Consider the following 15,847-nt stretch of genomic DNA (forward strand, 5'->3'; position numbering starts at 1 on the left):
GAAACAGATTACAGCTCCACAGCAGTTAGAGAGATCTGTCCAAATCTGCAAGGAAACCTACAACGGCTCCTACCCCTTGCATCTCCAGGTCACCACACTCTGCACGTGCTGGAGAACTGGGGAGAACTGAGGAAAACTGGGTTCTCCTAAGCTTATCAGGAAGATAATCATTTTTGCAAAGGGGAAGATCTGTGCTGGCACTTAAGGGGAGTGAGGCAAAAGGCTCCAACCTTTAACCCATCTCAAGCCTGTCATCAATGCTGCCAGAAAGGGCACTGAAAGTTGACTCACACTGCACTGCCATTGCTAAGGGCTGCTGCTCCTTAAGCAGCAGTGCTCTGCCCAAGCTCCTGCCCTCTTTCCCCCTGTTAAAGGTGACCACGGATGAAATATCCAGCTCTGGCAGCACTTACAAATTCCTGCATCACAGGGCACTTCTGCCTTCACAGGTCTGACCACAAGGCAGTCATGTTAAGGGGGCATGGGAAGGATCTGAGGTGGGGATGGATATGGAATATTTTGATTTATTTAACTAAAAGCTTAGATCCTCTGCATTTACAGCCCTCTTTTCTTCCCTTGACCCATGACACAAGCAGTTTGGGAGTACTATTAACCGTGGGTACCTAGAGACTACACCTTGAAGAAGCTACACATCTGCCCTCCCCAGACTCCTGTACTGGCATGGGTGTCAGTCAAGGCTCCCTTTCTAATCCCTTTCTGCAACATAACAATGGCCATCACCGAGATGTTTATTTCCAAAGAAGTCATCATCTAAGTGCCAAACCCACTCACTCTCAGTGGAAGATTTTCATTTCACCTTCCCCCCTCCGCACATATATATTTATTCCCCCAACACCAACACAGATGCACTCGCATATAGATATCAGTAATGGGACTCAGCTCTTCTCTGTATATTAAAGCCTCTTTCTTGAGTGGGATTAATCTTGGCAGCTGTCTGACAGGAGAGACTGTGTGGGAGGAAAATGGTTTTATCTAAAACTTGAAAGAAAGCAAAATAATCTTTGAGAGAACAAACTGTGTTTCAACTCTTGCTCCTTCAGTAGAAGACTATTTACTAACAGAAAATACGCAACAACAGCAAAAATACAAAAGTATCGCTCTGAAAGGTAACATAACAACAGTGCGTTTTTTCTTTCCTTTTACTTATGTGGCCACTTTTCAAAACATTTATTAATAACACAGCTGAGTCTCTCCATAGGAGGACAGAATCTGAGGTAGTTTTGAAAATCAAAATGAAGCAAATCCCATGCTTTTCCTTTAGCTATGATGGAGAAGGAAGGGTCTCTATTTCCCATCCTGCTTCTCCTGTACTTTCAGAGACAGGAAACCTAACAAACAAGACAGTATGAAGTATCTCCATATTTCTGATATACTTTTCCTGAGCAATCATGTTGATGAAACACACTTGTTCCTCATAATTAAAACCAAAATTTGCTCTTACAGAAGCTGTATTTCTCCTTGGTCACGGGGAAGTCTCCCTTGGAAAAGGTCACCTTGCTCAGAGGTCGCATCGTGACCTGCATTTGGGTGGCAGCATGCTTTGGTGTCAATAGACACCCTGTTTCCAATCTCTCAATCTACCCCTGTGCTTCTCCACGTCCTCCTCAGCTCATGGCATGGCTCCATGCCCAAATCACTCAACCTTTCTTCTGACTCTGGGCTCTTGCTCTGGCCTGTCCCACTTAATCTCTCCTCACCTTCATGCTGATGTCTGATCTGATCCTACTCTGGCTCCTCACTGGCTTTACATCACTTGGGACCCTTGGCCCCTGCTGTTTCCTCTTCCCTGCTGCCTGCGCCCATGGGTCATGGCAAGGACTGCCTCCCTGCCTGCAGCTCCAGTGTAAAGTACAGCAGCTACTTAAGTGAAGTTTCCCAAGGTAAACCAAGCCTAATGGCTGACCTTTTGATCTGAGAAATTTCAGCTGAAGCAATTAACAGATAGAGGCAGACAAAAATGCAATTTCACATGGAGAATGCTGGGTATCTTGCTGCTATGTCTTATTAAAAAAATCCAGCTTTAACATGTAAAAATGTTAAAGGGACTTCTTCCCCTCCAAAAATCTATTTGGCGCCAAAGGTACCTATGGTAAAACAACAAAATACAAGTACACCTGGAAATCATGGAAATCTGCAACTGACACAAAAGAGTTGTTTCTGAGCAAACCTCTCCTGGAAGGTTCTCTGCCCCTCAGCGAACGTGATTAAAAAAACTCAACAGTCTCCATTTGAAGCAGTTCAATTCACCGTGGCATTTGCCATCCTGACAGTGAGGATCCCTGAGAGGACGGTACTGACAGCAAAAGCCACGGTGCTTCGTGCACCTGCACTTTTTTCTTGAACAGTTCAATAGCACAACACACTATATGACACCATTACATATGCCTTCACCTGCTGCCAGTGCTGCTTCAGGCTTCAGCAACACTCATGTATTAAATAATGTCAAATCCATTCTATTTGAGGCTGTTCTTCAGAACAAACATTCAGTTTCTTGCTGCATCTCTGGGAAGGCATCTGAATAATGCTCCGTTCCCACCCCCTTGACAGCAATGATGTTTATCACACGACTGCTGTATATGTTTAGCATATCTCCAAATTATTTCGGTAAAAACATGAAGTAAATTTTACACCACAAAGCTTTTTCAAGAATTTTAAAAGACATGCAGAGCATGAAAATGATGCAGTAACCTGCTTGCATAGTGATCTGCCATCCATCTCCCTGGACTCTTGAAAAACTGACATGGTTCCTCAAGGGACTTACTTGATTAAAGAACATTAATTAATTGAGTGAACATCTGTGCTGTTTTTCAACTAATAATTAAAATTAGCTAGGAATTGTAATCTCCTTAAAAGTGAAAAATATACAGAATAACTGCAGCCCACTTTCTCACAACATTTGGGTAGGGCTAAGCAACTACAGCTTTTACCATAATGGCTCCTTAGAGATTTGTAAGGCCCTGTGGTGGAAGTTTGCTTCCTGGCTAGCCTGACAATAGGAACATTTTATTCTTGGCTTCATGCATTAACATATTAACCATGACAGCGCTGACATTTGTTGCTAAGTAAAATTGAATGTAAATGGTCTAGAAAGCTGCCATTAAATTTAGAAATTATTTTTGGAGTTTGAAATTAAGTATTGTCAACACAACTCATGTTTCCACTTATATGCAAATATGACAGGAATTTTAATGACTTCTCCAAACTCCACTTATAGAAGAAATAAGGGAAATAGGAGTAATGATTTTAATTGCTCTCAAACTGCATTACAAAAAGCAACCAACCTATATGGTATCGTAAGAGCTTAAGGACTAGCCAACAGGACAGAGCAAGTAGGAGGGCTAGGTGAGAAAATGTCACGTTACATGTAGAAATGAAATGCTGCTTTCATCCCCCAGCGTAACCCATGAGGTCAAGATACACCCAGGACCATCCTTTTCCTCACACTGGACATATTCTTGGTTATTTAAACACAGGGCTTTATTCCCTGAGATCAAAGGAGGGAGCCAAGGAGAGCTGAGCCATTGGTATGCAGCAGCAGGAAGAAGTGGAGATTAACAGCAAAAATGAGATTTCATTGCACACGACAGACGCCAACTAAGAGTCTAGAGACCACCAATATCAGATGACTGCAAAAGAGAACATCTCTGAACGAGGAGGTAGATAGATTTAAGCGGTTCTTAATAGCACTGCAGACACTTAGTCTAGAGGTGGACAATGCAAGAGCCAGTGTGGAATTAGCAAGGGAGCACTCAGCCATGTAATATGAAGCTGCAATGAGAACTGGTGGATTCATACAAATATCATAGATATATGTAAAATTCTCAGAGGCTTACAGAAATATTTCCTTCCAGTACAGAGTCACCTGCACAATGACTGCACTCAGTCACTAGTTTGCAACATACTCAGTTGTATGCTTTTCTGAAATGGCTTTTAACAAGATTGGGTGGTTCAGGAAAATGAAAGACACCTCTCAGGACATTTGCTTAGTATCCACTAATTGTAAATGGTTTCTTAACGGTTTACTTTCTGATCCTGCTTGGTAAACAAAACCAGGGAAGCCTGAGAATTTCTATTCAAAGCAGGCTGAATGGGTCTCTTCCTCATAGCCCCTCACCTGTACCTGACACCGGCTTTAGAGAAGGGGGCCAGGAAGAGGTACCTTAGAGCACTGGAAGACCAGCAGCAGCCCCAGGGAACCTGCCAGCACTCAGGTCTCAGTATCTCAGGGTGAAGTGATGGAGCAGGGAGCACCTGGAACCCGTGTGTTTCATTCACATGGCTCCCAGCCACAGGAGTGACAAGCCATGTGCATCCCAGTTGGACCTGGGCCCAGAACCACTTGAAATTTCTGTAGAAGTAGGAAAATTAAGCTGGGAATTCAGCAGACCTTGCTTGCTCTGGTGTCAAAACAACAATAATGATCTTATTTAATCTATTTTTCTTTTCTTCCTACTCAGTTTTTCATTTTCGTAGGTGTTCTAATACCATATAATATCTGGCAATAAAATTCGGACTGGAATAAAATTGTTCCCCCCTCTTTTTTGCTCACACTGCAGAGAGTTTAAATCCTACTGAAGATTATTTTTTAATCCTATTTGCTGTCATGATATCATTCCTCAGGCTTATCTACTTTCTTTGGGCAGTAAATACACTTTTTGTGCTACCTGGCCCCACTCCAGCCCAGTATTATACTGGTGTAAAAACTGAAGAAAAAAAAAAAGAATTTGCTAGTGCCAGCTCGTAGCCTTCTGCAAAAGGGGCCTTCCCCTCCTGTCTGAAGGGTTTACGCTTCTGAAAACTGAGCACATCATTTGCAGACTGCGAGCAAGAGTCTCCTGACAACATACACTCTCTTAGCATCTGGTGCATACACTATTCCCGGAGAAAAAGTCCCATTGTGACTGCAGTGAAAATGCCACCATTCACACCACAGGGTATTCTGGGCTGGATGACCCAAGGACTAGCAGGATGCATGGGGGGTATGACTGTGAGATATGCCCTGGACGGCCCCTTCACACAGTACAGAGAGAGTGCGCTGAGATGTCCTGGAGACTATGGCATCACCAAGCCTTACTGGAGAGAGGATGCAACTCAGAGAATGTAAAGGTATTTGCAGTAGTTAAATAAAAATAAAAGCCGAGGCTGTTTGGGAGGTGTGTGCATACAGCAGTCACCAAGCGTGAAACAAGCATGGCAAAAAAAAACCAACTTAGCCATAACCACAGATTTGATCAACACCCCGATTTTACAAAAAATAGTCTGCATCACAAAGAAAACAACAGGTGCACATGATGATGAAACACTTACCCTGGAATCCTTTTCCAGATGAAGCTTGTGTTGAAGACTGCGTCTTCTCCTGGCCTTAGCAATGCCATTGTGATAAAAGAAGTATCCGGTATCTAAAAAAGGGAGCTGAGAAAGAGAGAGAGAAAAAAAAACATCATGGAGCTATTGGCTACTAATATGGATGACATGGAAAACTTTTACCTGTGAAGTGACTCAGGAATCTACAACAAGACTTGTGAAGAGTAATGCCAAAGGGCCCAAATCACTCTTGACAACGTCGCTTCTAAGTTACTTCTGAAAAGTGTGCCCAGCAGCATTAAAGTTATTTGCTACAGGTTTACAATGCGTAACTTCACTTGTATACACTTGATGCTATTTTCACCTTACGTTTAAGGTCAACAGTGCCAATATTTCTGAAAGGCTTCCCAAATCACATCAGGATTATTTCCTATTTCCTGAAAAAGCCAGAATAAAAGAACTGCAAATTATTTGAAACTACCACAAATCATTCTTCAGCAATAAGGCGTTATACAAGTGCTTTTCTGAGCTATTATAGCACACCTGAGCTGATGCTGTAAGCAGTAAGGCAGAAAGCAGAGTAATTTCCGCTCTCAGAAAAATATGATATTTGGAATTTCTTCTGAACATCAGGATACGGAACATACAAAGAATATTAAGAAAACAGGCAGTTCACAGCGCCCGGGTGGGAACAGTCTCGTAGAGCTTTACAAAGACATTTAGACAGCAAGCAAACACCTCTCGAGGGCTTTCCAGCCCCACCTAAGGCAGGTGCCAGGGAAGGAAGATGTATGTGCCAGGGAGGGAAGATGTATGTGCGTTATTAAATGCATCTGTCTCCACAGGATTGGCAGAGAGTGACTGGAAGTCTAGTAGACATTTAGCTTTGAGAAGGCTAAAAGACATGGTGTTAGGAGAGCAGCATCCCACTTCCAGCAGTCAATTAGAAAGCTCCATTTGCATCTCAAATTCTACAGCTTTTCTCCCCACTGCGATTTAATCGGGAGATTCTGGTTGAACGTTTAAATCTAAGCAAGTAACCGCGTATTTTTAAACTAAGCTTCTCTTTGCAGAAGATGAAAATAATGGGCTCTTTTTGGGAACTTATATGTTAATGTTATGAACATTTCAATTTCAAAGGTTAGACTACCCTGCATGTAAAATAGCTACTTAAAAGAGATATTCCAGAACAGCTGTGACAGCTCTGCTCCTCTCCTTTTTATTATCTATACTTCATGATAATGTAAACCTCTTAGCAGGAATTCAAAGTTCTTTACTGAAAAAAGTAGACTGACATCTACTTCGAATATTCATTGTGAAAACCTGGGCTGAATAAGAGTAGCTGGATCTTGCTGCCATAAAACAGATTCTGTTCCTGTATACAGGTATATACCGTTCACAAATTTTCCTTCTATGAAATTATCTCCCATTTCATTAAATCTATCACTATATCTGGTGCAGTTCTGCAAATATATTTTAGCATACATGTTGAGCATTGTGGGAATGAAAGACTCACAGTGAATTCTGAAAGTTTAAAATTTGGTCACATTCCAAAAATGTGTATGTAGAAAAAAATAAAACCTCACAAAGTCTTTTTTTATGCTAATTGAAACATTTAATATCAATGAAATTGAAGCATTTCATTTTTGCTTTCAAAGTTCCGTTGTGTATGATACCTAAAACAAAAATGCAAAGTAACTTTAAAAAAAAATCAAAGCATTCTGTTCTGATAAAAAGACCACTTTTTAAGTGTATATAAAAGGTTAAGGAGATTTCATCAAAATCATTATGGTTCCTTGGAGCTGATTTGCAGGGCTGACTGGAGAGCTTTTCTGGGCAAATAATCAGAGTATTTTGCATCAGTTCCATACACATGTGAAGAACACAACAGCTGAGACAGAAGGAGAAATGAGGCTATGAAAGCTCGTGGTAGTGGTCACAGAGTCTCTTATGCTTCATATCCACCCTCAGAGCTGCAGCACTTAGGGCTCAAATTCTGTCTGGGTTTAGGTCATTTTTTAAAAAGTAGATTTATGTTTAAAAAGCCTATACCTGACATCTTTACCAACTGGGTAATCAGGTTTTTTCCATAACCCAGAGTTTGGCAATAGATCTGACTGTCCAGGAATGGCCCTTCCCCCATGTCAGATACATTACGCCTCAAAAATATCCAGAGGAAAAAAAAAAATCTAAATAGCCAGATCAGTTACAGCTTGAAATCCATCTCACCGTGCTAATCATTACTATCCATCGCAAGCTGTGGTCCAATTACCCCTCTAATTCTCTCGGTGAAATCAGGCTATTTTCCTTCTTTTTATCTCAGTATCAACCATTCAAATCAATTCCAGTCAAATATTGATCTTGATGTTCTTCCATTAAGGAAGATTCTCAGCAATTTTGAAGATACCTGGAAATATGTAACACTTATTCACTGTCCATTTCCTGGGTAGGGTCAGTTTCTAGTGCTACTTCAAATGAAGCAATATATAATAAACTTCTAAAGCTGGTGTATTCAAGTCTGACCATAAGCAAAAGCAATTACAGTTAGTACAACAATGATCAGATTTATGGACAAAATCACGAATAAGTTTGAGACTATTTCACTCTTTCCACAGATATCCCAGTAATCTTTGAGGAACTCTGATATTTTACAGTTCGCACGGTTTTCACGCTCATTCAATAAAACTGGGTGGGGACAGACAGGAAGGCAGCTAAGTGAGGCAATACCTCAAATATGACATGATCAAACACCACGGATGGTGAATAACTAATAGCAGAAACCAAGCAATTTGCAGGAAGAATCTAAACTCTTCAGTAAATCCTTAAAATTAATGAATATACACATAGAAGCCAGATGCCAGCAAAGGGCCTAAAATGTCACACGCTTTGATGAGGATTTTGCACTGAGACCTCCGAATACCACAAGCAACCACTGCTGTGCTCCCGTTTTGATGAACTCCCGCTACCGAGTCAGTAACTCCTCTGCAGCGACCAAACGGCGGGATGCAGGTAGCTCCCAGCAGGGTTTACAGTCCTGCTATTAGCTTCTCCAGGAGGTCTACTCTGATTTGGAGCTAGAGCAAAATAGCAAACAGCAAAATGAACAGTGCATGTAATGAAGTGAAATGAAAACAGAAGGGCTCCTGTACATAAAAACTCCAAAGTGTCACCAGCAGTAGCTACTCTGTAATATTCTCGTCGTAAAGCCAGAATTGTATTCGAGTATAATTCTTATTTCAGCAGCAGCAGGCTCTGCATGTAACATGGAGGAATAATGCGCTCAGCCTGGTGGCTCAGGTTCTTTCTGAAAAATAGAAGCAAAGCTTCCTGCCCTCAGAGAAAACGTAGCAATTATGTAAGATAACTAATTACCAAAAAGCACTTGAATATTCAAGTGAGGAGGATTATCTGGAGTTAGAAAAGGGTCTACTATTGCCTTGATGTATAAATATGGTCCAATACAAAGTAGGACTCTGAGAATCTCAGGAATTACAGGCATTTTGTTACTTGCCATATTTGTATAAAATTACTGCGGAAAAATACATACAAGCAAAACCGGAATCACAAATACAACACAGCAAGTAGAGCAAAACCTTATATATCCACCTGTCTACTTCTTTTCTTCAGATTTGCAACCTCCTTGTGGTTAACAATACTATCTAAAATAAAGATGAAATCCTGCTTAACCTCCTTCCTGAAAAGGACGTGGACCAGAAAATAACCGTTAAAAATTCAGTGTTCAACTAAATGGAGGAAAGAAAATCTCTTTAAATGGAAGAGGCTTATCTAGAAAGCAAAATAGCTAGGGTGTATCGTTGGGTATAGAAGGAAGCAGGAAACGCTTCACATTGGGCACAGTTTTAGCACCGATACCTCTGACTCTGAGGTACCTTGGCTGTTCTCAGACTGCTGCTCCACCAGAGAACTCCAGGTGGAGTTATTATTGAAATAAAAATAAGTAAGTTAAATTCATGGTTCCCAGCCTTTCTGCACTCTCCTCCTTACATCTGACAATCTCTTCCCAGCGAGAAAAGAGAGCAAGAAATTTACTCTGTGCTGCCCTAGATGCCACTCCCAGGAAGAAGGGCTGCAAATAGGCAGCTACAATTCTCCCCTGCCAGGCACTGCTTCTGGGTGGTCATTCCCTGGTGTTGAAAGGGAGGAGAAGGGTAAAAAAGACACAGTCCACTGCTGAGCCCTCAACTACTGACCTGCTCCAAGAAGGAAAAAATCAGGTATAAGGTAGCCTGTTCTTCACAGGCACTTGGTCTAAGATGGGGCAGCACACACGGCTCCTCTGGAGCTGATGGCTCCCATCCCGTTTTGTCTACTTGACAGAGAAAATCAAACTGCCCTGCTTTTTTGGTCTTTCCTTGAACAATATACACAGTGGCACCAGATATAGTTTTGCCTGTCTGAAAGCAAAGGACATCAGTATCAGCTGCAAAGTGGTGAAGAGGTTTAAAGAAGAGAAGCCACAGAAAGACTCAATTCAGACACTGCTCCTCATTCTAAAACAGCAGCACTGGGGCCACCTCGGGCAGAGCTAACACTGAAAAAAAACGTAAAAGCATCAGCATCATCTGACCAGAAGAGTCTACCTGCAGCAGAGGTATTACAAACCTGAAATAAATGCTAAAATAAAAAAAATTTAAAAGTAATAAAACCACATGTTGAATAAACATATATTTCACCTGGCTCTGAGTGAGGGTCCAGCGTTCACAGCCTGTCATTAGTTCTAAGAGGTGACACAACACAAAAAGAGGAACCTCAGTTCAGGCTTACCTTTAACATTAAATTTTACTGACTCCTTATCTTTAACATTAAGTTTTACTTACTTGCTTCAGGGCTCCATCTACATATATCTCACAAGCAAATTAAGGTGCCCAGAGAAAGCTTAAGAACAGATCAGACAGTCCCTCCTATTTTAACAGGACTGATCTCTGCCCAGTCTTCCCATGTAGCCTTTCATGATGTATCACATAACGCAGCATCCCTACAGTGCTAGCTTTCGTGCATCATTTCCAATGATTTCTCCCGTATTGTAATATTCTAAAACCAGCTTACTTGAGCCTTTCCTCTTCCAAGTTACCAATGGAGAGAACAGTCTGTAACAACTTTCTTTAGAGCAAAGTCATTTAAAAATACAAGCAAAAGGTGATTTATAACAAGTTACCCCAGGGTCGCCTTCTTTGAACATCACCAAAATCAGCATAAATGGATCCGTCAGTGAACAAGATTCACAGAAGCCCTCATCCAGCCAGGATGACAAAGACCCTCCTCAGGGCTCCTTGCCTGCCTTAGCATGAACATGTGGCCAGGCATGCAAGGGTTCAAACAAACACTGGTGCTAAAGAAACCCTTTGTCTGCAAAAAACACAATACCCACCCCTCAAATTTAAAAAAAAAAAAAGATATTTTTAAAAAATTGGTTTTTTAGAAAGTATAACACAAAACATCTCTCCCCCAGAGAGCCCGAGCACAGCTCCTGGCTTTAAAAGGGGCCATAAATCTGCACAGGTGAGCTCTTTCATCCCATTACTGCTCAATAATTACACCAACAGAAAATACGACCTAAACCTGGCACGAGTAAATGTATTTGGAGCTTTCACAGGCCCCACAGGCCTCACTCCTTCAGTTGCCATTATAGTTGAAGCACAACAAAGTGCCTCCCAGCAGAAATTAGAAACCTTTTAGAAAGCTTTTCATCCCAGTTTCACCAAATGCACTGAGGATGCTTATAAATATTCAATATGAATTTTTAAACTCTTTTTCTCTCATTTTCCCTCACCCCAATTAGCATTAGAAATCGTTTTACTTTTAAATACACAGATGGGAGCCAAGTCTGAAGTCAAAGGCACTCACTCACTATAGCGATGAGGGCCATGTAAGAGTAGAGCCAGCTAGAAGCACAGGCAGCCCCAGGCATCGAAATAACACAGAACAAAGCACGAACAAGAAAGAATTAATTCAAACGTTGGTGGAGAAATGTGAAATAGCACAGAGGACTAAAGCTGTGCCAGAGCTTACCCAACATGAAATCCAGTCCACTGTGTCCCCACGTCCCCAGGCAAGGATTTCACACTTTCTCATTAGCGTGCTATAATTACTCTGAAGGCTCAGCATAAGGACCCACGCGAGCTCCAAACAGCCCCGAAGACTGGCGCAGACAGGTCCAGGTCTGAGTATTGTGACTCAGCCTTCCTGGCCCATTTCTCTTTGCACCTGTGTCTGATTTAGAAGCCTCCACCAAAGCCTAATCTGCTTATCTTGGCAAATCTGGCAGGTGGAGGTGTTAGACATCACTTTAACACTCCCAAAATGTAAATTTCATATTAAAAGATCATCAGAAGACGATCCTTATGAAATCAACTGATTAACATCAAGTACAACATTTCTCCTAGAAAGTAATTCAGAAATGCCTTAGATACATATGTTTTCGGCTCTGTTTCATATACATATCTAACCATCTCTGAAGGGAATCATCAACAGGTGGTAGTATAAGAAAAGATTGTGACTACTTTGCTGAGAGATCCAGAAGTCAATGGAAATACTGTAACACGCATGGTAATGAGGCTACCTGTTATTGTTATTTAGGATATTGGTTATCCTGTAAGAACACGGCAACCCTGCTTAAGAAGTTCTATTAAGTCTCTCTCAAGCCAGCAGAAGTAGTTTCCAATGGTTTCTGAAAGGTTCCCTCAACCCCACAGTGACATGTCTGTTCCTCTAGAAACAGCGTAATGTCAAATGTGATATCCAAAGACTTTCAGAATATATGCTTTTGGGTTTTATTTTATCCAAAAGGATAAAACAAAGCCTTTTGTCTAGTCCCTCTTCCGTGCAGCAACCACAAGGTTAAACAGGCTGGAGATGAGGGGTTTAGTAAATACAGGGAAGTAAATGGAAGAAATGGAGCCAGCTGTGGACTGCTATTACGCTTACATGTCCTGTCTGTCCCTGTGGAATTCATCTGAGCTCACCATACAATCCATGGTAAAAAGAGAGGCACTTTCAGATCATGACTTCAGAGCATAAAACATCTGACCTGTTTTAGGTGGCCACGTTAAAATGAGCAGAGCTGAGCCCAGGAGCACCTCTTTCACTCCAGAGACTGTAAAAGAAGCACAGCTGTCCACATTCAGGTAGACGAATTCTGATGTTAAATGTCTAGTTCTCATTTTCTCATCAGTTTTGTTCTTACATTATCACACATAGTGCTACCAAGCGCTTACAAAACACTGCTCATTGGTTTGGTTTCAAGTCTGCAATATTTGGAATTTGATTTGCAATTGAATGAATCATAGAGGTTTAACGTTTTACTGTATTTATATCACTGTTAACTTTGTCACTGAAGAGCTTCATCCTGCAAGCACGAAACAGTCATCTAAGTCATCAGCGACAAGATTGTGGATTTGTTTTATCAGTGAACTGGAGAAGCCATTTAAGGCTTTTAAAGGAGTTATTCTAGTTTATTTGAACAGATCTGTGCATTTTAGAGTTTTATCCATTACACCCCAGTAACCACAAAACCCATTATCGATTCTACCACGTGCACTGCTGAAAGCAGGGTACTTTCCAGATTTGGAGGAGAATGTTCTTGCTTATACACTAGCACTTGCATTGGACTGTCTGGATAAATCCAGATCATCGTTACCTGTAGGTGATGTAGCCTGTAGGCTGACAGCCTGAAGTGAAGGCTTAGCAATCCTCATTATGTCCTCTTACACAGATGTGGAGGATCCTGCAAGAAAAGCACCTCAGCCAAGCCCTGGGCACCAGGAGGAATCCTGGAGCTCAGCAGCCAGAAAAATCACTGTGAGCATCTAACAGTTGTGTTGTCATTTTTAGCAGCAACAAATGGCCACTGGGAAAATGAGACAGCCCCCTCCAGTCATTCAGCTACACGGCTCTGTAACAACCACACACACACCAGAGATAAACATATACATCATTTAGAATAATAAAGTAAACACAATTCCAGCAGAAGTTGAATCAATTAAATTTTCTGAAAACAGATACTAGTGGCACAAAATTATTTTTTTCCACAATTTGGGAGGATTTTACTCATCCTGTTTAAAAAAAAAAAAAAGCCAAAAACAAAGCCAAAAGCTCCCCCCGCCCCCCCCAAAAAAAACCCCACAAAATAGAAAGACAAACAGAAATTAGACTTCAGACAGTCTTTAGGGGCACTTGTCCCTCAACCTAACTTTCCTAACTTGCTCATGTTAATAGTGACTTCAAGGAACTGCTCCTCAGTGTAAATGACATCACAGCCAGAAAGCCGGCCAATACTTGACCCTACAGTTAATCAACTGTAGTTCATTTAGCCTGTGACAGTAAATGCTTGGAGAACACAGGGAAAAAAAGGATGGTACCCCAAAAGTGGTTTTGCCAGTTCTACATCTGATTACCAAAGGTGAACAAAACTTCTGTTATAAGTGCCTGTCTCCTGCCTGGAGCAATGGTGCTCCTCTCGGTATCCTGCCACTCCTTCAAGGCTCTTCTGTGTTTTCAAAGCATCTCCCAAGATGATAGTACTCTGCAAAAGTTTTAGCACCTCAAATAACCTTATCGCCAAGATCATCCTCTCCAGGACCATTTAATTTGTTCCCTCCCTCTCTTGCTGTAGGGCAGAGTCAGGACTAAAACTCACGGGACATGAGTTTCGGCTGTATCCTAAATATTCTTTTGTAGCTTAGCACTGGCCAAGGCTCTGAGAGTCTGTTCTTCAGAGATGCTGGGTAACCCCAGTGCCTCCTAATATTAGAGGAGAATCTCAGGCAGTTACAGCTGTAATATTCTTGTTTCAGTTGCCTTGCATGTAAAATGGCATAGTCTTATAAGTACTTGTTTACTTATTTATTGATGGGATTCATTTAATTAATGTCTGCACAGCACTCTAGACTGTGCTATAAAACTATAAAAGGCCAAGTGCCATTGTAAACATATATTAATGGGTATATCTACACATATAATACCTATGTATGCAATCGGGTACTTCTCTGGCAACAAATATTTGGTAAATATTTTAATATGTTTAAATAATATGTGATAGAAATGTCTTCTTCATATCAGTACATCCATCTTAGGGAAAACTTGTATTATAAGAAATAGCTTGATTTAGTTAGAGTCTGTAAATTTAAGTGACCATGGTATATTTCTAACTGAGCCGGATCAATACTGCTGACAGCAATTAGCACTGCTAACAAAGCCCGCTTTGCCTCACTCCTGATCGACAACCCATCTCTCCTTTTAAGTATGTAACCAAACAGGTTGACTACTGTTGTCACACAGGAACCTGGTGTCACACCAGCTCTAAAAACACCGAGATAAAAGCCATGAGATAAAGTTTGCTATTTTTAACACAGCATTAAGATGTAGTGTGCCCCAGTCACAAATTACTGGTACTTATATCTCAAGGATGGAGAGGGGGCAAGACATGGCTACTCACTGACATTTCAGCAGAGCACTTCAGCATTATTTTTAAATTTGTCCGTGTGGCAAAGTGTGTAGGACAAACACGTGTGCAAGTGCTCAGCTAATGTAGTGCCTAAAAGCATCGTCACGAACTCAAGCTCTAATGAAGTAGTGCTACAAAAGCAGCTCAGACCAAAATTAGTTGGTTACTGACAAGAGCTACTCAAGAAAGCACAGAAAATGTAAACTGCACCAATGCAAAGATACTACCAACCAACACTTAAGGAAGATTTGTAGTTCTTTTTCTATTCAAAACCTTTCTTCTCTCCTTTTTTCTCCGTGTCTGTTTAATGCTAGGCTGCCAAGCAATAGCTGATTGACAGAAAGTGCTTCACAGGGAGGTTTCTGTTGTTAGACCACACTGAACAAGTCTTCCAGTTCCCAGATAAGCAGTCAATTCCTGGAGAAAAATGTGTGCTTTATGGGAGAGAATCTGATGGGTAACAATTAGAAACAAAATTGTGACATAAAAGTACAGGGGGGGGCACACTGTTGCTTCTTTTCTTTTTAAACTTAAGATAGTAGGCTTGAGAAGAACAGGGCAAGGAAGCTTAAAGAAAAACATGTTCAGTGGAACCAAGGAAAAGAGAAATTTTGGGACACTGCTGTTTTCCTTATTTTGTAAAGTGGCTTGACTCTGCTAAGAGAAAGTCACAGACATTAATCCACACTATTACAAGACCAGGTCAGAGGCAAATTCTGCCATTACTTATGCCCTCGTGAACTGGAGAGAGTTCCTCTCGGCTCCAGCACACAACAGTACGATCGTCACTTCACAACAGAGGCTAACTGCTCTGAGGGGGTTCAAAAGCTCTGTATTAGATGGAAGAAAAAGGATGACCCAAATCTGCCTCTATGCTAGCAATAATGGTGAGAAAGGAAAGAAAATAGCACCACCGCCTTTTCCCTTTCCTCCCAGGACCTACCTCATTGACCTTTCAGGCAGCTGTGAAGTAAGTCTTTAGTGTTTGTTACTACCAATTAATAAGTGACAGAAGTTTATTGCCGGCAGAAACTGTGGTCAATCCAGCATCTGCTGATA

General features: G+C 41.3%; 1 protein-coding gene across 1 annotated transcript in view; it reads right to left on the minus strand.

Moving 5' to 3' along the window:
• Positions 1 to 15,847, minus strand: part of PCSK2 (proprotein convertase subtilisin/kexin type 2) — a 107,433-nt gene that overhangs the window by 80,786 nt on the left and 10,800 nt on the right. Inside the window, exon 2 of the mRNA XM_074864364.1 lies at positions 5,329 to 5,433. Coding sequence (XP_074720465.1) covers positions 5,329 to 5,433 — 105 coding nt within the window. The remainder of the gene's footprint in view (positions 1 to 5,328; positions 5,434 to 15,847) is intronic.

This window comes from Strix uralensis, chromosome 3, assembly GCF_047716275.1.
Source record: "Strix uralensis isolate ZFMK-TIS-50842 chromosome 3, bStrUra1, whole genome shotgun sequence".
Lineage (NCBI taxonomy): Eukaryota > Metazoa > Chordata > Aves > Strigiformes > Strigidae > Strix > Strix uralensis.